Genomic DNA, 26,221 nt, shown 5'->3' on the forward strand with positions numbered 1-26,221 from the left:
GATACTATGTATCTTTACCTAAGGATAAAGCATATACAGGAGAAAAATTTTCCTAGATTTGAAATGGTCGTAGCTGAAAGGCCAATTTACATGTAATCCTGTTAAATTGGTCTTCACCTTCAGAAAGTTAAGAAGAACCGTTTGGAAAAAAACAAAAAATGCATTCTCTAATTCGAGTATTTTACAGGCATCGAATTTTCAAGCTGACACATAGTGAACATTGCGCTATTAGGATGAGCCACTTTTTAGGGAAGGGAGTTTAACCACCAGAGAGCATAATTCCGGGAACTCTTGAAGATCAGAAGAATATAACTTCCAGCTTTAGTAATTTATAGTTAAAAGGAACATGAAGTTTCTTTTTGGATGGCATGAACTAGTACTGGTATGCCTGGCTCATCCAGAAGCAGTTAGAACATGTCTCTCCAGGTCTTGGAAGTAGAAGGGACTGCAGGTTCGCTGAGTCATAACACCATATGGCATAATAGTAGGGCTCCTTGAAGAGCAAGTCACCTCGTGAAGACTTTGTGGGAGGTGGAGACCTCTGGAGAATCCGAAGCCTCAGCTTCAAAGGGAAGAATGACATTGTCTCATCAAGAGATAAATGAAGAGTATGTTTGTCTGATAAAGAGTTCAACTGGCCGGGCGCGGTGGCTCAAGCCTGTAATCCCAGCACTTTGGGAGGCCGAGATTCATGACTCATGTCAGAGCTGACACTATCCTGCCCTACGGTGAAACCCCAGCCTTTACTAAAATACAAAATCCAGTCAAGCAGGGCTTCGTAGTCCCAGCTACTCGAGGCTGGAGGCAGGAGAATGGCGCGAACCCGGAAAGGAGTTTGCAATGAGCTTGAGATCCCGCCACTGCACTCCAGCCCACGGCTGCGCCGGTGACTCTGTCTCAAAAAGAGCCAACTGATCGACTATTTCTGCGTGTTATGCCTCCCACTCGATACATCCAAAATGAAGTCACGATGTTCACTGAGCACGAATTTAAAACAGCCTCTTCAGCTTTCAGTCTTTTTTCTTAGCACTTTAGTATCACTGACAATAGTAATTCCCGGCTTTCAAAGAAATCATGAAAATGAGGAGGAAGCCTCTCAGCCTTCTTGAGTTTTGAGTAAGACTTTAGTTTTTAAAGAACTTTATTCTCCGCATACATTTTTATCAGGCAATGCCTTGGTTTTAGGAGGGAGGAGCCAGCTAATCTTGAAAGCTGTCAACACTCAGCCCTTGGCACTAATCTCTTTTAGTATCAAAGAAAGAATGCAGAACATCATCCCAAGGAAATTAATTTGAAAGCAATTATACCAAGATGACCTACAAAACAATTAGGACATAATATAAATAAATCCTCTGAGTGCCCGTGTTGTCAAAAGTCTTCTATTTTGTTTGTTTATTTTAATTTGTCTCCTTATTTGTCCTGCTCCTAAATTGAGTGCCTTTGAAAAGTTTGAAGGCTTGTATTTATTAAAAGTCGTAGCACTTAACAAGTGTTTGGTGATTTTTTGGTATGTTTAAATGTTTGGCAGCTGTGGTTTTTTTGAGCTAAAATGGTCACCAGCCACAATGGGTGTTTTTCCCACCTAAGCCTTTTTGAATGGTGGTTGTCACAGGCAGATACTCCTCAGGTCCAGGTTAAAGAGCTCAGAGCACAGAGGAAATCAAAATCTAACTCCTGGATCCTGCTCATCATGCCTCCTCTGGCATCTGGTGAGTTTCTAAACGCCTGAGCACCTTTTTGGTTCACTGGGTATTTGTGCAGCTCAAATTCCCTCCTGATGCTCCCCAACACATACACTTGGGACCAAAGCAACATACCAATTTGCAGTGATTCATTGCAAAGTGTTAAATGCTTTTTCCACGATTGAGGTAGAAGTGGTGTTGATTTGTTTCTATGGTAAAGAAACTAAGCATAACGAACTCTTGATTATCCACGTTGCACACTATTAATTAACAGAGTTGTGGATCTTTATGCAGTCTCTATGGAATCTGAGATTCTCTCTTGAGGTTGTCTAGTTAGTACTTTGCTAACTGGCTTCATGATCTGACTCTTGTTTTTCCTGCCGCCCCTTCTAAGGTGTTAGTTCGCAACTTTAAGCAATTGACAAGCCTTTGAAGTTGGCCTACAGTTGGCCTGAATGCTTCATTACGTTAGCCATATGGGACTGAAACTGCATGGGAAATTGAATTTCTTCCCTTTTCCTTCTCTGGTAAAATTAATTTTATTAATATTTTCGTTGCCAGTTAGGAGCTGTGGCTCACTCTGTAATCCCAGCGACCTCTTTGGGAGGTCAGAGCTGGTGATCACGAGGGCTTGACCAGACTATCCTGGCTAACACGGGTGAAACCCCGCTCCTCAGCCAAAATGCACGAGTCAAGGCATGACCGTGAACCCGCTTTCTGTGGATGAGCAGGAGAATGGCGGAACGGGATGGCATGAGCCGGTGGAGCCGGAGATCACGCCACCGCCCTCCAGTGCCTGGCTATTAATAAGTGAGACTCCTCTCAAAAAAAACGGGGCCGTGATCCCAGCTGCCCGTGTTTGAGGAGAATCCTTCGGTCCCCGAAGGCAGAGGCTGGCGGATCCAGATCGCGGCCACGCCCTCCAGCCTGGGCAACAGAGTGGGACTCCATCTCAAAAAAATAAATAAATAAAATATATATATACACACAAACACACACACACACATATATATTTTATATATATAATATATATAAATATATTAAATATATTTTATATATGTGTGTATATATGTGAAAAACTATATGGATATTTTTATATATACTACATATATTGTCTACCTAATGAAATTGTGAAAACTAAATGAGTGTGTACACACATATTTATATACTCATTTAGTTCTACGATATAGACATATATACATATATGTATGTGTACATCTGTATCTATCTATCTATCTATCTATCTATCTATCTATCTATCTATGTATCTATCTCTCGGATTTTCTAAGATATATATTTCCTAAAGTCAAGTCTGATGAATATTATTGGTCGATGATAAATATTACTACTGGAAAATTGAATCACTTAAATGGTTTTGGAACTCTGTACATGAAAAGAAATGTTCCTCACTCTCTAAGTCAGTGTTTCTTGATCTTCCTGTACATTGAAATCTTGTGAAGAGCTTCAAAAAAATACCGATGCTTAGGCCATTCCATCAGAGATTGAGACATAATAGTAGCTCAAGGTGTGGCTTCAGCAAATGATGTTTTAAAACTCTCATGTGATAGTAATATGAGACCACTGCCCTATGTCATAAAGGAATGACTTGACTTCACCTTTATATTTGAAGCTCAGGGAAGGAAAAAGGAAGATCCAGAAAGTAACTGCATGAGCCACAGGTCTTTAGGAGACTAGCTGACACTTTCTCACATCTTATTTTTGGCAATGACAGAACTAATTACCCCCTTCTTCTTGAAATTCTTGTGTCCCTACAAATTCCTCAGAGACACTCCCCTAGTTTTTTTTTTGCAGCTTCTCAAGCCACACAATCACTGCAGGTATAGCCAGGGCCTCATTCTGTTTCCATTTAGTGTCTCTGCAGTCCACCTACCACACTGTTCTCCTAAAGATCACATCATGTACCGCATCAATCAGAGCAACCTTCAGTGTATTTGGCTCCGCAGCCCAGGCTTCTCAGGACCTCACTTCTCCAGCCAGCTTTCCTGCCTTCTACTCTCCAGGAAAGATGTCAAAGAATGAAATGAACTATGTGGTTTACTGCCTCCAGGATCTCCAAAGCATTGTTTCTCCTGTTTCCAATGCTTTCCCACAGCTATCCTCTTCACTGGGGACTCCCGTCTGTTCCTCCAAATTCAGGGCAAGTGTCAAGGTTTTCTTGGCAGTACGCTTCCTTCCTTCTTTCCAGTCTGAAGAACAAAATTCTTATTCAACTGAAGTGGTTAATATATTTATCTTTCTCTGTCACCAGATTGGTTTTATTTAAAATGTTCTTTGTTTGGAATAATCTAAGGGCTTCCTGATGAAGGAAAGTTCTGGGCAGTGGTATCCCAAAATTCATTTGTTAAAAGAACCCTTTGAGATGATTCTTAATAAACACTAAACTTGAAGAAATATCAAAATCAAGTCATTCATGTGTGCACATATTGAGAGGAACAATCCTTACACAGAAGCACAAACGCTCAGTTCATCTATAGTAATAAAAGGTGAAATAGACTATAGAGGTGAGGATATTGGTGCTTGGGTCGATACAGGGTGAGAACTTGTGGAAATTTTCTTCAATTGTTTCTGTGTCCTTGGTGAAATGGGAAGCACAGTAATCAGTTGAGATAAAAGATGGTGGAGGAGGTGTTGTAGATCTGATGAGAGTTAGGAACAAAAGACTCAAGGGACTAGAAAATTATAGTATGATTGCTAGGCATTATTAAAGGCATAATTGAGGTTTATAGACTTCATTTAATTGGGACATTTCAGCACTTTTTTGCTTTTCTTCAACCATGTGTAGCTGCATAGGTACATGTGAAGAGTAGGCAGTGAGTGAAGGTCTTCAAGGTTGGAGTTCTGATAAACAAGTACATTAGTAGAGATCCAAAGGGGTTGATGGTTGATGGCATATGCAAGGGAGACATTATTCTAATTGACCACAGAACATATTCTGGGTAAGGAAGAGAAAAAATTACATTAGGGCAATGAGAAAGAGTGAAATGTTGGATATAGTCAATGAATTTTAAGTTCTATTATTTCTTAAATGTTATTAAAATTAGAGACCCAACTGGAGTGAACTAGAATGTTTGGTATTGATATTCTAGAGTGGGCACAGTAATTGATCATAACACATTCTAGGATTGACCATGAGAGTCTTTTATCCAAGAAAATAACAAGATTATTGGAGGAGAGAATGCCAAACAGCTGGGATTCTAGGTAGTTCAACAGATTATCTAGATAAATACTGAGATTACCAATGTAATTGTGAGATATTGTCAGTGAGCTAAAAATCTTTTAAGATATGAGAGAGAGTAACACAGGGCTCAGGAGATGACCTCAAAGAGAACTGAGTATTAGTGGTAAGGTCTATTGCAAGCTTTTTCTGTAAAGGGTCAGATAATAAAATTTTAGGCTTTGCCAGTCATATATAGTCTTTGTTTCCTGCTCCCATTCCTCCCTCCTCCTGCTCTTCTTCCTCCTGCTGCTGCTCCTCCTGTTACTCCTCCTCCACTGCTACCATCACTGCTTCTTATTTTTCTTATTTTTTCCACACTGCTTTATAATGTATAAATCATTTTTATCTTAGAGTTGTACAAAAACAGGCAAGAGGTTGAATTTGGCCTGTAGGCTGTAGGTTGCTAACCCCTGAACAAAACTGGAAGTGGAAGGAATGGTCTTCAAGGAGCAGTAAGTAAGGCAAATCCCCACTTCGCTCCTAGCCCTTGTGGTGTCAGGAGTATAGAGAAAGCAGCGTCCTCAAGTACTAAATTTCAGTTGTTAGAAGTTGAAGAGGAGGAAAATACAAAATGTTAGAGAATTCCACCCTCCCCAATTTTTTTGCTGATGCTAATAAAGCTAAAGTACACTTACCTGTACCAGTCTGTCTTGTAGACCTATGTCTCAATTTGTTTTGAGAAAAACACCTGAAAGTAGAATTGCCAGATCATTGGAATTTTTGGATTTTCTCCCAAAGTAATCCCCCTGTTTTGAAATCGTATCACTGCCACTCAACTTTACTAAAAATTAAACTAATCTAAAAAGATTATCACCTTTATGAAGATAAAGTTCCAACTTTCAGAATGTTAGTTTCATAGACCTCAGTAGGCTGACACTCTGACCTGCTTCTCCTGTCTGCTTTTTGCCTTTAGGACTTTATGCCTTTGAAAACTGGATCAAATGGTAGTTCAGCTTTTAGTTCTTTTTGTCCTAAAGGCAAAAAGCAGAATATCAAAGTGTCAAAGAAAATACTTGCTTAATGTACAGATATCACAGATAACAGTTAAAAACCCAACTTTCTGACCAAGAAGGTGTTTGCTTATTAGTATCCATGTTAGTGTCACTGCTTTCTACCCTTGAAGAAGGATCAGATAAAACAATAGCACATGCCAGGCATGGATGAGTTCTAGAGATTATTTCAAAGCAGCCAACACATTTTTTATTTGTACATGGTACAGAAACGGTCAATTTGGGACCATAATGCAACTTATGTTTCTATTCATTACCTTTAATATTAACCTACAGCTCTCCTTATTTACTCAGAAAATCATTATTCCACAATTGTTTTTTAACAAATTCCTGCTGTAGATATGGGTGGCACATTCTACTAGTTGCCTATATTATTGCTTTCTTTCCTTTCTTTTCTTTTCTTTTCTTTATTTATTTTTTGACTGTTTTACAGATTAAGTGTTTTTAATTTTTTTTCCAACTTTTATCCCCTGGACTTTTTTTTTTCATTTTTCATTATTTTAATAATTTTGGGGCAGCAGGTGGTGTTTGGTTACATGGATAAGTTCTTTAGTGGTAATTTCTGAGATTTTGTTGCACCCATCACCCAAGCAGTATACACTGTCCCAATGTGTAGGGTTTTATCCCTCACCACCCTCTCAACCTTCTCCCCAAGTCCCCAGTGTTCATTATATCATTCTTATGCCTTTGTGTCCTCATAGCTGAGCTCCAACTTATAAGTGAGAACATATAATATTTGGTTTCCCACTGCTGAATTATTTCACTTACAGTGATGGTCTCCAAACCCATCCAGGTTTCTGCAAATTCCATTATTTCATTTCTTTTTATGGCTAGGTAGTATTCCATGGTGTGTGTGTGTGTGTGTGTGTGTACATATATATGTTATTTGTCCACTTGTTGGTTAATGGGCATTTAGGCTGGTTCCATACTTTTGCAATTGCAAATTGTGCTGCTATAAACATGCATGTGCAAAGGTCTTTTTCATATAATGACTTCTTTTCCCTTTGGGAAGATACCCAGTAGCAGGATTACTGGATCAAATGGTAGTTCAGCTTTTAGTTCTTTAAGAAAGTTTCATAGTGTTTTCCATAGTGGTTGTATTACTTTACATTCCCACCAGCAGTGTAAAAGTGTTTTCTTTTACACTTTTGTCCACATCCATGCCAACATCTATTATTTTTTGATTTTTAAATTATGGCCTTCTTGCAGGAGTAAGGTGGTATTGTATTGCGGTTTGATTTGCATTTCTCTGATAATTGGTAACGCTGAGAATTTTTTCATGTTTCTTGGCCATTTGTATATCTTCTTTTGAGAACTGTCTATTCATGGCCTTAGCCCATTTTTTGATTTGATTGTTTTTTTGTTGCTGATTTGTTTGAGTTCCTTGTGGATTCTGGATATTAGTCCTTTGTTAGATGCATAGATTGCAAAGATTTTCTCCCACTCTGTGGGTTGTCTGTTAAATTTGCTGATTATTTCATTTGCTATGCAGAAGTGTGTTGGTTTAATTAAGTCCTACCTATTTATTTTTGCTTTTTGTTGCATTCGCTTTTGGGTTCTTCATCATGAACACTTTCCCTAAGCCAATAAGTAGAAGAAGTTTTTTCCAATGTTATCTTCTAGAATTTTTATGGTTTCAGGTCTTAGATTTAAGTCTTTGTTTCATCTTGAGTTGATTTTTGTATAAGATGAGAGATAAGGATCCAGTTTCATTCTTCTCCATGTGACTTGCCAATTATCCCAGCATTATTTGTTGAATAGGTTGTCCTTTCCCTACTTTATGTTTTCATTTGCTTTGTTGGGTGTAAGTATTTGGGTTCATTTCTTGGTTCTCTATTCTGTTCCATTGGTCTACATGCCTGTTTTTATAACAGTATCATGCTGTTTTGGTAACTATAGCCTTGTAGTATAGTTTGAAGTCAGGTTATGTGATGCCTCCAGATTTGTTTTTGTTTTTGCTTTTGTTTTTGTTTCACTTAGTCTTGCTTTGGCTATGTGGGCTCTTTTCTGGTTCCACATGAATTTTATATGTTTTTTCTAGTTCTGTGAAGAATAATGATTGTATTTTGATGGGAATTGCATTGATTTTATAGATTGATTTTGGCAGTATGGTCATTTTCACAATACTGATTCTATGTATCCATGAGAATGGGATGTATTTCCATTTGTTTAGGTCATCTATGATTTCTTTCAGTAGTGTTTTGTAGTTTTCCTTGTAGAGATCTTTCACTTACTTAGTTAGGTATATTCCTGAGTATTTAATTTTATTTCGTTTTTTTCAACTGTTGTAAAAGGGGTTGAGTTCTTGATTTAATTTTCAGCTTGGTCACTGAGCTGGTGTATAGCAGAGCTATTGATTTGTGTAATTTTATTTTGTATCCTGAAACTTTACTGAATTCATTTATCAGACCTATGATCTGATGAGTCTTTAGGGTTTTCTAGGTATAATCATATCACTGGCAAACTGTGACAGTTTGAGTTCCTCTTTACTGATTTGGATGCCCTTTGTTTCTTCTTCTTGTCTGATTGCTCTGGCTAGGGTATTGCCTTATTTTTTAAAATAAAAAACTACAATTTGCCCAACTACTAAAATTCTATTTTGCAAAATTCCTTGTGACACTGTCCTAGAAAATGAAATATAAGAAGTCTCTTAGTTGGATGTCCTGAGATTACTACTGCTTTTCTGATAAAATAAAATTACCTCAAATATAGCTCTTCTGCCATATCCCTTCTCTGCCTAGATAGAATATTTAGATGGTACTCAAAAATACAATAATTATAAGTATGCACACAAACAGACACTGAGGATGGTGAGTATATTAGTCTGTTTTCACGCTGCTGGTAAAGACATACCCGAGACTGGGAAGCAAAAGGGGTTTAATGGACTTACAGTTTCACATGGTTGGAGAGGCCTCACAATCATGGGGGAAGGCAAGGAGGAGCAAGTTATATCTTACATGGATAGCAGCAAGCAAAGAGAGAGAGAGCTTGTGCAGGGAAACTCTCATTTTTAAAACCATCAGCTCTTGTGAGACTTATTCTCTATCATGAGAACAGCATGAGAAAGAGTCGTCCCCATGATTCAATTACCTCCCACTGGGTTCCTCCCATGACACTTGGGAATTGTGGGAATTACAATTCAAGATGAGATTTGGGTGGGGACACAGTCAAACCATATCAGTGAGTACAAAGATAGAAAAAGCTTTAGTCCCCGATAATGGTGTGGAGCTTCTGCACCATCTGAAGACTGCCTGTAGTTGGGCTTCTTTATAATTAGAATACACTACATAGTTCATAGTCAATACAAGTAATTCTGCCCAGCATTAAATATATTCCATTTTATTTATTTTTCTCCCTGCAATATTGGGATGGGATTTTCAGAGATTAAAATTTTCTCTGATTTTTCTATCATTGGCCAGTGGCTTCCACATCTGTAGTCTTTGGCTGTTAGGTAAGTTTTCATCCCAAATATTTCTTCTGTCTTTACTAAACTTCAGTTTCTTTACCTTTCCTCAAATAAAAAGCAGCTAATTCCCCAAAGTACCACAGTGAGATATATATATATATATATTTTAGCATTGATTAGTTTAACACTTGGTACCTGAATTCTAAAAGTGTTACATAGAGAAATTTACTGTGGTAATAAATTGACATTTCACTGAGACAACTGCTTTTGAAAAGAATTGGCATTTAATTCATATCTGTGATTAGGAATGTTTCAGGTTGTAAATGAACATTGATTAAAATCTGGACATTATTCAGACAGGCAATATTTGCTCACATTTATTCTCCTGTATTGTAAATAGTAGCCAACACATAAAAATAAAGTATACAAGAATGTAATATTTTTAAAAATAAGATTAACAGTGTAAGAAGGAAAATTTCAGAAAAAGCAAATAGACAATGTAGAAAATTGAAATGAAATCCCACAGTAAGAAAAAAAACAGAAAAGTGACTATTTAAGAATTATGCTACATGTGGAACTTAATTAGACCATTCTAAGAAAGGCCAATTTCTAATGCAAATTTTCTGAGGTTTTGAGATTTACTTTATTTTAAAAAATATGTTATAGCTACATGTTTTACTATAGATTTTCCTTTAGCCACTCAATATACTGATTTATAAGTCTGTGACTAATTTTAAGTTCCAGAATTGAAAATGCTCCATGGAATCCATCCTCAACATGGTTATGAGTAACCTGAACTCCAGCGTTGCGAAGTCGGGTGACATACATGAGTCCATCATCTCTTAAGGGATCATATTGACAGGTGATGACATAGGTCAGGGGTAAACTATGTAATTTTTTGTCATCAGCCAACAAAGGGGCTGCCCTCACATCTAGGAACCCTGGATATTTTTTAGCCAGCTCAGAACTGCCATAATTTGGGTTGTTATAAACATGTCCTTTTATAAACCTCTCAGGGAGCAGGGAACTCCAATTAACAAATTTGAAGAGATGACTTGATTCCACAGGTACATGTTGTCTGGAAAGCATGGCTTTTTCAAGTGATCTATCAGTGGTAAAATATTCACTCCAGAATCTGACCATGAGTGATTTGGATAGAAGTAGAAAATTTGAATTTTCTTGATATGATGGTAAATCTACATCAAGAGGCTGAAGGGCAGGATAAATTAAAGCCTGGATCTTGAGTTTGATCTTGACATCTGGGTCATCAAGGAGCTGAGAAACAAGATGATTTGCACAAATCATTTTCATTTAAAACAATAAAGTAGCCCTAATAAGATTATCTATCTATCTATCTTGTCTTTATCTATCTATCTATTCATGATCTCAAAAAGACTTAAGTAATAAATGAAACATACCATCACAACAAATTTTCTAACATTTGAAATGGGTTTCTAGAGCTAGATGTTCATCAATATTTTCAACTTAAGGAAAATCATCTGTCATATATGCTTTATGGATAATACAAAAAGATCTAAGTGATCATTAGAAAGTCAATCTCCTATGCTTTCTACTAGGAATGATAACCAGAAGAACTGCATAAATATTCTCTTCTATTCATGTAAGAGTATATTAAAATAGGCCTGGTATAGTGGCTCAATCCTGTAATCCCAGCACTTTGGAAGGCTGAAGTGAGTGAATTGCTTGAGGTCAGGAGTTCGAGACCAGCTGGCTAACATGGCAAAAACCTGTCTTGACTAAAAATACAAAAATTAGCCAGGTGTGGTAGCGCACACCCGTCATTCAAGCTACTCAGGAGGCTGAGACACAAGAATTGCTTGAACCCGTGAGGTGGAGGTTGCAGTGAGCTGAGAAAACACCACTGCACTCCAGCCTGGGAGACAGAGTGAGACATTGTCTCAAAAAAAAAAATTATTAAAATATACCAGTATATTAATAAGCTTTGCTATGAAGAAGAAGGATCACTTAATAGAGGTTTCTGACATGGCTTTGATGCTAAAGTGACATGTTACTTTAGGAGACTTGGGCAAGACTTCTCTGTGAAATGGTCTATTAACATCATCTTCTATATCAAGTCCATTGTGCTAATATTTGTAATAATCAGTCTGTAAAAAGAGATATACCAATACCAGGTAGGAAAAAAGGAGACTTATAAGAATGAAATATTACAAAATATGTTTTAAATTGTGAAAACATATAGGTTAAAAAATAATTTTATGTTTTCAAAGTGTATAATATACTATAAAAGATGTATAGAACTTCTACATAAAATTACAGATATTATTAGATGTAACCTCAAATATTTTGCAAATTGTGGTATTTATCTACATTTTAACTATAATTATCAAAATAGACCATTTTGGAGACTATTTGTAAAGATTGGTACAAGTTGCCAAGCATTTTTATATAAATTTATTCATATGACCCTCAAACAACTCTTTAAAGTTGAAAGAGTTCATTTTTCTTACAGGAGAGAAAATGAATATTTATTTAAAGAGATTAAGCCAGTATCAATTCTAGAAATTACTGCATCTCCAAGTTTCCTGATGTCCAATCTAATGCTTTTGCTGCTACATTATGAAATTTGTCATAATGATTAGAAATCTACCTGTGAAGTTTCAAATACTTGTTCTGTATTATGATTGAAACAAAGTGCAATTATAAATCTTTACTTTTGAGAATATTGTTCAACAGATTCTAGCAGTCAAAATGCTTTTAGTGTGAAAAATTATAAACAAATGTAATTAACAAAACCAGTAACAGCAATGTTTTAAAATTGCTTTAGAACCCTCATTTGTAACTAAAGTCAACTAATAAAATCTAACCTTCTACATACATTCTTAGAGAGAAGATCTTAGGTAGCTCCTTCTCCTGACTGCCACTCCATGGGAAAATAGTCCCTTTCCGACTACTACATGGGAAAAGAGTTTAGATGTTTAAACAATCAATAGCAGTGTTTCTTCATCATAAAAACAAAATCTATTCTACATATAATCTGGGGCAAAAATGCCATTTATTATTATTATTATATCATCATTAAATGACAGATAAAAAGATCTGATTTTACATCTACATACAAAAATCTTTTGAATTCTTCATATTTCTTCTTTGTAAGTAGCATGGGACTCTTTGAATGTGTTGATAATTTTCTAAAAATAGGATTATTGTTATGGTAATAGAGGAATATGCCATCAAAGATTCTATGAATTCGTCTGAACCTCTAATAGGGTAATAGGATCATTAGTCTCACAATTACATGATCCCATTCACCTACTTAGTATAATATTTTACTGACACATATTATTTTATTTTTTATGCTTTTAAGAGACAGGACCTTACTCTGTCACCCAGGCTGGAGTACAGAGGCATGATTAGAGCTTACTGTAACCTTGAACTCCTGTGCTTAAGAGATCCTTCCGCCTCAGCCTCCTCAGCCTCCCAGATAGCTAGGACTACAAACTCACACTATTATGCCAGGCTAATTTTTCTTTTCTTCTTATTTTTTATTTATTTATTTATTCATTTATTTTTGTAGAGACAGGGTCTCACTGTATTTCCCAGGCTGCTATCAAACTCCTGGTCTCAAGTGATCCTTTTGCCTTGGTGTCTCAGAGCGCGCTGGGATTGCACTTCTGAGCTACCACATGCAGACTATAATTTCAAATTAATGATTTATCCAAAGAGTTAACATTCCCTTAAGAAAGAAAAAAAATCTATGACAGAAGCAGAGATTGACATTATAATGTTTTAGTCATTTCTTCTCAATATTCTCTTTAATAGTTTCAAAAAATTAATATCTTCTATTTGCATTTATATTTTAATACATGCATTAAATATGTTTATAAGTAGATTATTTTTAAAAAGCATAGAAACTATCAACGTCATACCTGTTGAGTCACTGCTGCAGCTAAATTCCCTCCTGCACTATCTCCAGAAATACCGATTCTCTCAGGGTTCACACCGTATTTTGCAAGAACTGTTTTACGTAAGAACCACCTTAAGGCGTTATATACATCTTCAAATTGAATTGGGAAATGATACTTAGGTGCTAATCTGTAGCTGTAGAGAGAAAACATAGTTCACACATTTTTTTTTGTTTTATTAGAACGTAATATATTATTGGTCCAAAATAATGGCAAAACCGCAATAACTTTTGCACCAACCTAGTACATGCTGGAAGTGCACATAAGTATATAATTTCTTTAATTTTCAAACTAAACACAGCCACATAATCAGCACTCGGATCATGAAATATAACATTTCCAGCATCCCAGAAACCTTTTGTTTACTCTGTTTAATTCCTAAAGTAACCACTAATTTGACATAACAGCATAAATTAATTTTGCCTAGTTTTTGCCTTTAAATAAATGAAATCATACAGCATATACTATGTATCTGGTTTCAATTGTTCAACATTATGTTTCTGACCCTCATTCACATTGCTTCTATCTTCCTGTATAGTACTCTATTGTTTGAATATACCACAAATCATTTAGCCATTAACATGTTGACGGGCTAAGTGAAATAAGCCAGTCGTGGAATAACCAATACTGTATGTTTCCACTTATATAAGGTGTCTAAAATAGTCAAATTCATAGAATCAGAGTGAAAAGATGGTTGCAAAGGCTGTGGGAGGGAGGAAATGGAGAGTTACTGATCAGCTGGCATAAAGTTTCAGTCAAACAAGTTGAATAAGCTCTACAGATCTGCTATAGAGTCAAAAATAATGCAAATTTAAAAATTCATTAAGAGGGTAGATCACATATTAAATATTCTTGCAAATAATTAAACAAATAATAAATACTAAATAAATATTTTTCCAGATTAAAAAAATGTTATGGGGATTTAGACTGCTTGCAGTCTTGGGCACAAACAGTGCTGCTATGAATATTCTAGTACATGTTTTTTTTGTGACCATATGGATGTATTCTTGTTGATATATGCCTGTGCTACTGATAGTAACAGAGGTATGCGTAAGCTTTACTTAATAATGTCAAAGAGTTTTGCTAAGTGGTTTACCAAGTCATTCTCAAACCAGAGCTTATGGAAGTGCTGTTGATTCAAAACCTCATCAACACTTGGTATTTTATGTCTTTCTCATTTTATCTATAATTTTTAGTATATAAAGGTATCGCAATAGTCTTAATTTGTATTTTCCTGATGTATACAGTACATTTTCATATATTGTTTGATGATTTGGATATCCTTTTCTGTAAATTGTCTTTCTGAGTCTTTCCCCTATACTTGTATTAATTGGTAGGTGTTTTTATATTTTGGATTTGAAAAAGTATATATGTATTTAAAACGGTTTAAAGTACACATATGTCTATACCCACATATATACACACACACAAACTTTAAGACTTCTGTTAATGACAGAGTCTAGCTCTGTCGCCCAGGCTGGAGTCCAGTGGCACGATCTCAGCTCACCGCAACCTCCAACTCCCAGGTTCAAGCAATTCTCCTGCCTCAACCTTCCGAGTAGCTGGGATTACAGGTGCCCACTACCACACCCAGCTAATTTTTGTATTTTTAGTAGAGATGGAGTTTCACCATGTTGGCCAGGCTGGGCTCGAACTCCTGATCTCGTGATCCACCTGCCTCGGCCTCCCAAAGTGTTGGGATTACAGGCATGAGCCACTGCACCCAATCTGAATTTTTAATATAACCATTTTACTGAGACATTCATAACCCATAAAATTAACACATTATAAGTATGCAATTCGGTGATTTTCAATATATTCAGAGTTGTGCAATCATTGTCACAATCAATTTTGGAAGATTTTCCTCACGCTAAAAGGAAATCCTATACCCATTAGTAGTCACTTGTCATTTCTCCCCATCCTCCAAACCCAACCATAGGCAACAATTAATCTACATTCTGTCTCTATTCATTTGCCCTATTTTGGACATTTTCTGTAAATGGAATCACAAAACTTGCCATTTGTGAATGACTTGTTTCATCTAGCATAATATTTTCAAGATTTGTCCATACTGTAGCAGTCCTTCTATTAACAAACAAATAATTAACTGATAAATGGATGAATAAAATGTGGTATATTTACACAATTGAATATCTGTATAGATATGCCACATTTTATTTAAATATTTGATTGAATTTTAAATATTCAATTGTATAGATATACCACATTTTATCCATCCATTTATCAGTTAATGAACATTGGGTTGCTTCCACTTTTAAGGTTTATGAATAATGCTTCTACAAACATACAAGTTTTTATATGGGCATGTTTTCATTTCTCTTGTGTATACACCTAGAAATGGAAATACTGGGTCAATATGGTAACTCTGTTTGACGTTTTAAGGAGCTGTCAAAGTGTTTATTCGCACCAGTAGTATAGAGGATTCTGATTTTTCCATGTCCCCACTAACACTTGTTATTATCTTTTTAAATATATATATTATACCCATCCTAGTGGGTGTGAAGTGGTATTTCATTGTGGTTTTGATTTGTGTTTCTCTAATGACTAATGATATTGAGCATCTTTTCATGAGCTTATTGGTCATTTTAATTTAAATACAACCAAAATTATCTATCTTTTAATATTGGAGTTCTTCATCTTTAATATAAATAAAATAAGAATATTTGAAGGTAAGGCATATATTTTATACATATTTTAAAGTATATTTTGTCTTTCAAGTGCATGTGATTTATTAGTCATTTCAATGAATCAAATACAGGTGTAGGTCTTATCCTGTAATTTGACTTGCCATGTTTAAGAAAATTCTCTTTAAGAATAAAGTTGGAATGCAAAACACCATAAGCCTGGATTTTCTAACTGCATTTTACAAAATATTATTCTAGCCACTACATTTATGAGTGATCACATACAACCAAATATTGATCAAGATTATGTCCCAACATTATAATAATGATTTAACTTGACAAATGGGGATGAGTATGTTATTTTTTAACTGTTCATTTACTTTCTGAAATTTCAATATATACTGCTCTGGCATGGGTCTACCCAGCAATCCACTCCTAATTTTACTGTCCCTAAGTGCTCTTTCCATAAGTGGATTATTTAACACAATTTCATATGAACTCATCTATTTTGTTCAATTTGATAATAAATTTTTAATATACTTAGTGCAGTGTATAGCACTTGGTGAGCCTAAATTGTAGGCTATATTTTAAATATTTAAAATTATATGGCCTACAGTTTAGGCTCATTAAGTGCTATACACTGGGCTAAGTCTGTTTCAAGGATGTTATCACTTACTCTTCACAATGACCATCTGAGATGGAAATTATTTATGATGCACTTTTATAGATGATCCTGTGACTCCAGGGCACTCATTTTTAAAGACTGTGAATTAAGGGTTGAAAGGAAATATCGTGCAGGTAATTATGTCCATAAATGATACAGTTTGAATTTATGTGAAAACAATTTTTTTTTTTTTTACTTTTTGTTGTTTCTTTTTTCCTAAATAACACGTGTACACACATATACAGATTTTTTTTTCTCAGCTCTAATCAGGTCAGGCCTAGCACTCACTTGCAATTGCCTACTATGTGTCATCTGAGAAACATTTATTTTCGGCATAATCATGCATCGGCTGAGAAAGCTGAGAGAATTGACTGAGCGTGGTGGCACACGCCTGTAATCCCAGCACTTTAGGAGGCTGAGGAGGGCAGATAATTTGAGGTCAGGAGCTCGAGACCTGCCTGACCAACATGGTGAAACCCCCATCTCTACTGAAAATACAAAAATTAGCTGGGCCTGGTGATTCGCGCCTGTAATCCCAGCTACTCGGGAAGCTGAGGTTTGAGAATCACTTGAACCCAGGACAGAGGTTGCAGCGAGCTGAGATCCTACCACTGCACTCCAGCCTAGGTGACAGAGTGAGACTGTGACACACACACACACACACACACTCACAACAAGCAAACAAAAAAAGAAAGCTGAGAGAATCTTGGCATGTCAGGAATCTGGCCAGAAAACCAAACAGCACAGCTCTTACTTGGTTGATATGACGACAGCATCAAGTCGGTCTGCTGTCCATCTTGACAGCAAGTCATAATCATTTACAGCTGAAATAAAAGGATAAAAGCAACATATTAGTAAAATAGACAAACGAAGACAAGGCTGTTTCCTTCACAAAAAAATCCTGCTGCACTTCTTTCACGTTCTGGAAGTTCTATTTTACCTTAAAACAGGAGAGACAAATTTAACACTGTATTTATAAGAAGCCATCCGTCCACTACTCAGTGGAATTCAAGTTTCCCAGCGAACCTCCTAATGCTCTCCCTGCCTTTTATCTTTTGTCTTGCACATTTTGCCATTGATCTTTCTATGTCAGACTCATTGTCTAGATTAACCCAGCTCTGTTACTGGAAGGAGGTAATGATTTGGCTCTGTTTTAGATGATGGGTATACAAAGATAAAAAGACAAGTCGCTAACTTGACCAACATGTTGTCAGATATGTGAGCCAAGGAGATGCAGACAGAATTGTAGCAACATAGAAGGATCACCTAAGTCTGCACGGGACAATAGAAAAGGCACCTGAATATAAGTGGAATAGAACTAGGTCCCCTTAAACAAACACTGGAACTTACTACTTGCATCTGTACTACTACTTTAAGAATATACTTAGCTGAGGCCTGTCTTTGCCTCTTTTTCTCTTGTCTAAGAGGAAGACGTAATACTCTTTTTTTCCATTTCCAACCTCCCTATCTATATCCAATTATTTTACTAGTGCTCTAAATTTTCTTCCCTTTCATTTCCTCTGGGATGTGTATCTATCAGTCAACACTCCCAGCCCATTACTTGGCTAACGTATTTCTACTTATTACCTTCATTTATTTCAGTCTACCAACTTGTTTATATTTCTCCTGCACAAAAATAAAAGAAAATGCTCTTACTTAGCTCTCGTTTCAATCTATAATTTTCTTGCTTATTTCACAACTAAGTCCTTTTAAGGCCAGCAATTATTCTTTTTTTTCTTTTTTAGACTTTAAGTTCTAGGGTACATGTGCACAACATGCAGGTTTGTTACACATGTATGCATGTGCCATGTTGGTGTGCTGCACCCATTAACTCATCATTTACATTAGGTATATCTCCTAATGCTATCCCTCCCCCCCTCCCCACAATAGGACCTGGTGTGTGATGTTCCCCTTCCTGTGTCCAAGTGATCTCATTGTTCAATTCCCAGCTATGAGTGAGAATATGTGGTATTTAGTTTTCTGTTCTTGCGATAGTTTGCTGAGAATGATGGTTTCCAGCTTCATCCGTGTCCCTACAAAGGACATGAACTCATCCTTTTTATGGCTGCATAGTACTCCATGGTATATATGTGCCACATTTTCTTAATCCAGTCTGTCACTGATGAACATTTGGGTTGATTCCAAGTCTTCGTTATTGAGAATAGTGCCGCAATAAACATAAGTGTGCATGTGTCTTTATAGCAGCATGACTTATAATCCTTTGGATATATCCCCAGTAATGGGATGACTGGGTCAAATGGTATTTCTAGTTCTAGATCCTTGAGGAGTCGCCACACTGTTTTCCACAATGGTTGAACTAGTTTACAGTCCCACCAACAGTGTAAAAGTGTCCCTATTTCTTCACATCCTGTCCAGCACCTGTTGTTTCCTGATTTTTTAATGATTGCCATTCTAACTGGTGTGAGATGGTATCGCATTGTGGTTTTGATTTGCATTTCTCTGATGGTGAGTGATGATGAGCATTTTTTTCATGTGTCTGTTGGCTGTATGAATGTCTTCTTTTGAGAAGTGTCTGTTCATATCCTTTGCCCACTTCTTGATGTAGTTGTTTGTTTTTTTCTTGTAAATTTGAGTTCTTTATAGGTTCTGGATATTAGCCCTTTGTCAGATGAGTAGATTGCAAAAATTTTCTCCCATTCTGTAGGTTGCCTGTTCACTCTGATGGTAGTTTCTTTTGCTGTGCAGAAGCTCTTTAGTTTAATCAGATCCCATTTGTCAATTTTGGTTTTTGTTGCCATTACTTTTGGTGTTTTAGACATGAAGTCCTTGCCCATGCCTATGTCCTGAATGGTATTGCCTAGGCTTTCTTCTAGGATTTTTATGGTATTAGGTCTAACATTTAAGTCTCTAATCCATCCTGAATTAATTTTCATATAAGAAGTAAGGAAAGAATCCAATTTCAGCTTTCTACTTATGGCTAGCCAATTTTCCCAGCACCATTTATTAAATAGGGAATCCTTTCCCCATTTCTTGTTTTTCTCAGGTTTGTCGAAGATCAGATGGCTGTAGATGTGTGGAATTATTTCTGAGGGCTCTCTTCTGTTCCATTGGTCTATATCTCTGTTTTGGCACCAGTACCATGCTGTTTTGGTTACTGTAGCCATGTAGTATAGTTTGAAGTCAGGTGGCGTGATGCCTCCAGCTTTGTTCTTTTGACTTAGGATTGTCTTGTTGATGCGGGCTCTTTTTTGGTTCCATATGAACTTTAAAGCAGTTTTTTCCAATTCTGTGAAGAAAGTCATTGGTAGCTTGATGGGGATGGCATTGAATCTATAAATTACCTTGGGCAGTATGGCCATTTTCACAATATTGATTCTTCCTATCCATGAGCATGGTATGTTCTTCCATTTGTTTGTGTCCTCTTTTATTTTACTCAGCAGTGGTTTGTAGTTCTCCTTGAAGAGGTCCTTTACATCCCTTGTAAGTTGGATTCCTAGGTATTTTATTCTCTTTGAAGCAATTGTGAATGGGAGTTCATTCATGATTTGGCTCTCTGTCTGTTACTGGTGTATAAGAATGGTTGTGATTTTTGCACATTAATTTTGTATTCTGAGACTTTGCTGAAGTTGCTTATCAGCTTTAGGAGATTTTGAGCTGAGACAATGGGATTTTCTAAATATAAAATCATATCATCTGCAAACAGGGACAATTTGACTTCTTCTTTTCTTAATGGAATACCCTTTATTTCTTTCTCTTGCCTGATTGCCCTAGCCAGAACTTCCAACACTATGTTGAATAGGAGTAGTGAGAGAGGGCATCCCTGTGTTGTTTCAGTTTTCAAAGGGAATGCTTCCAGTTTTTGCCCGCTCAGTATGATACTGGCTGTGAGTTTGTCATAAATAGCTCTTATTATTTTGGGATATGTTCCATCAATACAAGGCCAGCAATTATTCTTACCATTTTATTTTCTTCTGTCTCTCTTTTTGCTTGCTGTGATGTGTTTCTCTGTGAATATCCGTCATGTCAACAAGTCTATCCTCAACAATATTAACATAAAAAGTTCAACATCCAAGAGACATACTTCCATCCTACTTACTTGACATTTCTACACAATCCAGTACTTTTATTATTTCGTCTTTCTTGAGGTTCTCACCTTCTTTGGCTTTCTTTTCATTTTTGACTTTTTTGACCACCTCAGTGCTTTGCTGTCTGCTTATTCCTTCACCCAACAATTTTGTTTGCATTCCCCAGAGATCTGTCCTCACCCTCCCAGTCAGCCTGTCAGAAACTAGGCACTCATTCAGGTCTCTCTCTCTTTTTTTTCTGTCTTTTTTTCATCTAACTTCCCACATCAGTGGACAAATCTGCTTAATTTCAAGCTTGTAACATTTTCTTTTCAGGACTAATTTATTCTTCCTCTCTAGAGTTCAGAGTTCTTAACTTAGTAGGCCCAGTCCAATCTTCACTCCTCCAGTTAATCTATACTGTATTCATTGGAGGTAAACAGATAAATATCAAGAGCCCTAGAGCTCAGGTGGGTTAGGTGATTTTCTCACACAATTGGGACTTTTATCCCAGTGCTTCCACTTCTAAACGTTTTTCTCTTTCTGCTGTAATTCTATACATCAAGAAATATACAACCTTCACACCCAATCTTGATTACTCTTGCCAAATAAACTAAGTTTAGCCTACAGTTGCTTCTTTCCATAGTTTAAAGGTTTCTCGATACATAGTGAGTTGTAACTTAATTGGATGTGTAACCTACTCTTGTCCCAATCACTGAGTTTCAGCCAAAGGTAACCAACTTGTCAAATCAGTTTCAAATAAGGCAAACGCTGAGCTGTAACCAATCCGCCTATTTCTGTACCTCACTTCTGTTTTCTAAATGTCACTTTCCTTTTTCTGTTCGTAACTCTTCTTCAACCATGAGGCAGCGCTGGAGACTCTCTGAACCTATTCTGGTTTGGGACGGTGCCAATTTGTCTAAGGTTTTTTTTCTAACATTCTGGCCTATTATTTCCTACATTTATCACTTTAAAACACACTGCATTCTTTAGTTATTTATCAATTGATTAAAGATTGTCTCCATTAGAATGTAAGCTCCAAGAAGACAGGAAGACAGGAATTATTATTATTATTATTATTATTATTATTATTAATTTGAGGCAGAGTCTTGCTCTGTTGCCCAGGCTGGAGTGCAATGGTGCGATCTTGGCTCGCTGCGACCTCCACCTCCTGGGTTCAAGAGATTATCCTGCCTCAGCCTCCCAAGTAGCTGGGATAACATGCACCTGCTACCATGCCCGGCTAATGTTTGTATTTTTTTTAGTAGACACGGGGTTTCACCATGTTGGCCAGACTGGTCTCAAACTCCTGATCTCAAGTGATCCACTCGCCTTGGCCTCCCAAAGTGCTGGGATTACAGGTGTGAGGAAATTTTGTCTATTCAAAAATATATTCAAAGATCTCAAAATATTACCAGGCATATAGTACATATGAGTAAATGGATGAAAACATTAAATGGTTCTGTAACATCAAGTGGAGAATGATAGAAATAACACGCCTTTCTTAGAGTAATTGCAATAAATAGAAAAAAAAAGTGTCTTCTCACCTCTACCTGGGTTGATGAGGAAATGCATATGCGGAAAAGAGTGATATAAAGATTCAAGGAAAAGTAAAACTTTGCCATCAGAACAAAGTACGAGAAGATAAAAGAAGCATTAATGTCCATGCCAAAGGGCATGTATACCTACTGAAGACTTAGTAAAATGTTTGCGAACTACCTCAGTGACAGAGATTTTTCAAAGCATTCACTTACCAGCACTTCCTATGCACCAGCCTCCACCATGGATATAAAACAACCCCCTTCTTAGTACTTCAGACTTTCGCTTTGGCACATATACTCGAACAAGAATGTTGTTGAATTTTGTCTCAGTCACAGTGACATTTTCATCTGAGGTTGGTGGGACTTCATAAAAGCTCCAGACAACCTTCAAAGAATCCATAATGTGGTGAAGTCCCAGCAGCTCCACAAATGTAGCCTAAAAATGAAATTCAAAAACATCTTAAAATTCAAGTATCAAATGGCAAAGAGATCTATGGACTCACAGGTACACATTAATCCTTAATAAACTCAAATGGAATGAACTAAATTTTCATGCATGAATCTTGTTTGGTCCTTTTAAAAGACACCAGAAATTCGAAGGTGATGCCTAGGGTGGTTCTTAAAAAAGAGGGAGTATACTGTGAAGGAAATAAAAATATTTCATCCCAAAATATATCTCCTTGACATATTGCAAGGTGGCTTTTCAGAAGGGCTGGAAATACAAGAATAGCTGGAAAGCTTTTCTTTTGTGAAGGTGATTTGCATCTGCAGAGAAAATCTGCATTAATGCAGGCTTTCTCTGAGAGCCTTCATTTGTCCAGATTTAGGAAAAATCTACTGAGAATCTGACACCTTTAAAGGTCTGAAAGAAATTTTTACCATCTATTCTCTCTGAGGGCTACTACCTATGAGGATCCATGTACCTAACAAGACCACTTTTACTAACCATGTCTCCTCTTCTCTTCTTCCCATAACCTGTCTTGCCACCATAACATTTTTTGGCCAAGCCATCATTTTTTCTGTAACCTCAAGATAGTTAAAAAAAAAAAAAAAAAAAAAAAAAAAGGTCAACCATCTGGCCATTTCTTTGAGATTTTATATATTGTAAGTCTATTATGCATGCTAAAAAAGGTATATGCCTTTTTCTCCTATTAACCAGACCTGTCAGTTGACTTTCAGCAACCTTCAGAGGGCAAAGATGAAGTTTCATATTGACCTCTGCTACTGATTTCGTTCCCATTTCACTAAAATGTGTCAGGTTCTCTACCAAGCTTTAGGGTTTCAGAGATGAACCAGACAAATGCTCTTCTCAAGCATCTCAGAGTTAAGTGTGAAAGACAGATAAATAAATGGTTACAAAACAATGTAAATATATTACAGAGCTCTGTACAAGGTACTTTGGGAGCAAACAGCAGGCAATTACAAAAAGCTACCTGGGAGTAGCAACTGGAAAAGCAATTTTATCTGAGACTTGAAATAAATACCTTTTCCTAAGTCTTTTGCTAACCAAGTAAGAAAAGGAAAAACCCTGGCAGGTCGAGGAACTGGTTTAGTTTAGAAATAGGGAGGTGCAGTGAGGTGTGGCTATGCAGCTGGTTGTATGTGGGAGCTGAGAGTCAGGGTTGGGAGGGAAGGAATGAGTGGGAGAAAAAGGGAGGGCAGCTTGCCTGCCTGCAGCCCATCCTTTCACTGTAGAATGAGTCAGTGTTCTGAGCACTCTATTGTTGTCATCTCAGTAATATTAACAACTTGCTTATATGGGAGGAAGATAACATTTTCATATCCATGTCAGATAGGAGGAAAGTGAGCCCAGGAAGGTTAAATATGTCGTCTATGCCTACACAGCTAGTAAATGATATTTACCAGGATTCTCAATCTAGTAGTTTGATTCTTGATGTAATGTTCATAATGTAAACATTTAATAAAGGGTATGAACACTCAAAGATTGCCAGACATTTCAGAGAAGCCAGCAAAACTAATCAGGAAAAAAGGGACAAACCAGGAGCATAATTGACCACAAAAAAGCAAGCAAACAAACAAGCAGATAATTCAGGAATAAGAAAAAGCATTAAAACAACCTTTAAAAAGTATATCTACTGAGAGCTCTGAAAATATGTTACTTTCATAAATTGTGAGCAGAATGTAAGTAAATTAATGAATGAATGAATTAAAAGGCTAGCAGATAAGAATATATATATAATTGCTTAAATAAATAAAAAATTAATATAAAGACTCCAAGAAAAAAAATCAAAGACCTCTCACATATTGTAGCACAGACAGCAAATATGAGGAAAAAAAATGTGTCCCTTTCTTAAAGCTCTTTAATAGTTCTGCATCACATACAGAATTAAATCAACACTTACTACCAGTGCCAACAAAGCACTGTATGATGTGACTTCTAACCTCTCCAAACTAATTGCAACAATTTCCCCATTAAACCCAAATGTTTCATATGATTTCTTGGACTTGTCAATATTCTGTAGCTGGGGTTTTTGTACTTGCTGCTGTCTCTGCTGGAAAACATTTGTCTTAGCACTTAGAATGGTTGGTTTCTTTTCATTCTTCTGGTCCCTAAGTAGATGTTTCCTCTTCAGAATGGCTTTTTCTTGCCATACATACAGTATCCCACTCTTGCCTTCCGCCCAAATTACTCTTTTTTTCCATCTTACCTCCTTCAAGGTACTTCTCATGAATTAAAATCATTTATTCATTTAATTCTAATTTTTTTTTTTTCTCCACCACTAGAATGTCAACTGTGTGGGGACAGACCACTTGTTTGCCTAATAGGATTTGACAGAGTTGAATTGTTGAATAAATGCAAAGTAAAAGATTAATCCAGGAGTTACAACATTCATTTGGTTTAAGTTCTGAAAAGAGATTTTTTTTTAATGAAGATAATAAAGTAACCAAAGAAGTAATAGTAAAATATCCTCAAGGATCCAGAGAGAGCTACACCTTTTTAATTTGCCAGCATTCAAGCTGCCCTGGCAAGCAGCCAGTTGCCAGGACACCGAGGTCTCCCTCTCCTTCTCATTTATGCATATTGTGCCTCTCGTGGTTAATCCTAGGCATGTGCCAACCAGCCTGCCTATTGAATCTTTTCTTGAGAACTTATTTACGTGTCCTTAGTCTATATTCTGAATTCTAAAGATAAATGCATAAAAATCTATAACCAACACAGTGCTGCATAATCAGATGATCTCTAATTTGAGTGTAAAATTTAGGTAACAAACCATACCTAAGATAATAATTCAAAGGAGAGCCACTATCATGACATTAAAGCTACCTAAACAAAGTACTTTTTAGTAAAACCTATTCAAATGACTCCTTGCTTGCTGTTCTTGATAGCTTTTTAACATGATTCCAATACATAAGACAGAAAACAAACGACGTTTCTAAGTAATATATTGTCAGAGGCCACAGCGTTTATTTTAAAAGATGAATAAGTCAAAAAATCAAAAGAATAGAATCTTGAAAAACTTAATTCTCTGGGTCAGTTCGTGGTGTATGCACAGCTGAATTCATAAAATTCCAAACTTACCAAATTTTCTATAGTTTTCAGATGCGCGTTTATCCACATCAATCTCCATGGCTCCTCAATGTTATCTGAGAGAGGCGTATAAATATAATATGCTATGAGGATCCCCCCAATCAGAAGGTATAGTGATTTTCTTCCCATGGTGTATGTCCTGCTTCTTGGTCTCTAGAAACACAGAAAGTAAACTTACATGATGTGTCTGAATAGTGTACTTTAATAAGTAGTGTGCTTCAGCTCCACCCAAAAGCTTTATCTTGCTCTTCTGAATATAGAGTTGCTCACTTAGTTTAAGGGTTGGCATAATAAAGTCAAAATTTTATCTGTTATCCAGATACACTTGTGTTAAGTGCAACTTCAAGGTTTAATGAGTAACAGGAAACTAGGGCAAAGTTTGTCAATGATCATAGTGTTATTTGTATTCCAATAAACAGCATGCATTGAGTAATAACTTGGGAAAAAATTCTTTAACTCTAACAAAATTATCCATAGAAAACATACTGAATTCAGCATCTTTGTTTTAAAATAGCT

The 26,221-nt window shown here is 36.4% G+C and overlaps 1 protein-coding gene across 1 annotated transcript; it reads right to left on the reverse strand.

Moving 5' to 3' along the window:
- Positions 1-9,598: 9,598 nt before the first annotated feature.
- AADAC (arylacetamide deacetylase) lies at positions 9,599-26,003 on the reverse strand. Its single transcript, XM_003894940.4, has 5 exons — positions 25,697-26,003; positions 22,369-22,591; positions 17,344-17,413; positions 13,245-13,416; positions 9,599-10,611 (listed from the first exon to the last, which is right to left on the reverse strand). Exons 1-5 carry the CDS (start codon positions 25,832-25,834, stop codon positions 10,015-10,017), a joined length of 1,200 nt encoding a protein of 399 aa, XP_003894989.2. The 5' UTR covers positions 25,835-26,003; the 3' UTR covers positions 9,599-10,014.
- Between the last annotated feature and the right edge of the window lie 218 nt (positions 26,004-26,221).

Source organism: Papio anubis, chromosome 2 (assembly GCF_008728515.1).
Source record: "Papio anubis isolate 15944 chromosome 2, Panubis1.0, whole genome shotgun sequence".
Classification (NCBI taxonomy): Eukaryota; Metazoa; Chordata; class Mammalia; order Primates; family Cercopithecidae; genus Papio; species Papio anubis.

Bases quoted from the DNA above. Each gene is read 5' to 3' on its own strand.
- AADAC (XM_003894940.4), bottom strand. From the start codon at position 25,834: ATGGGAAGAAAATCACTATACCTTCTGATTGGGGGGATCCTCATAGCA. The intron at 17,414-22,368 runs GTAAGTGAATGC...CTTTTATTTCAG, and splicing joins CTGGTGCATAGGAAGTGCTG to CTGTAAATGATTATGACTTG. The intron at 10,612-13,244 runs GTATGACGTTGA...CTTGTTTCTCAG, and splicing joins CTGCAGCAGTGACTCAACAG to CTCCTTGATGACCCAGATGT.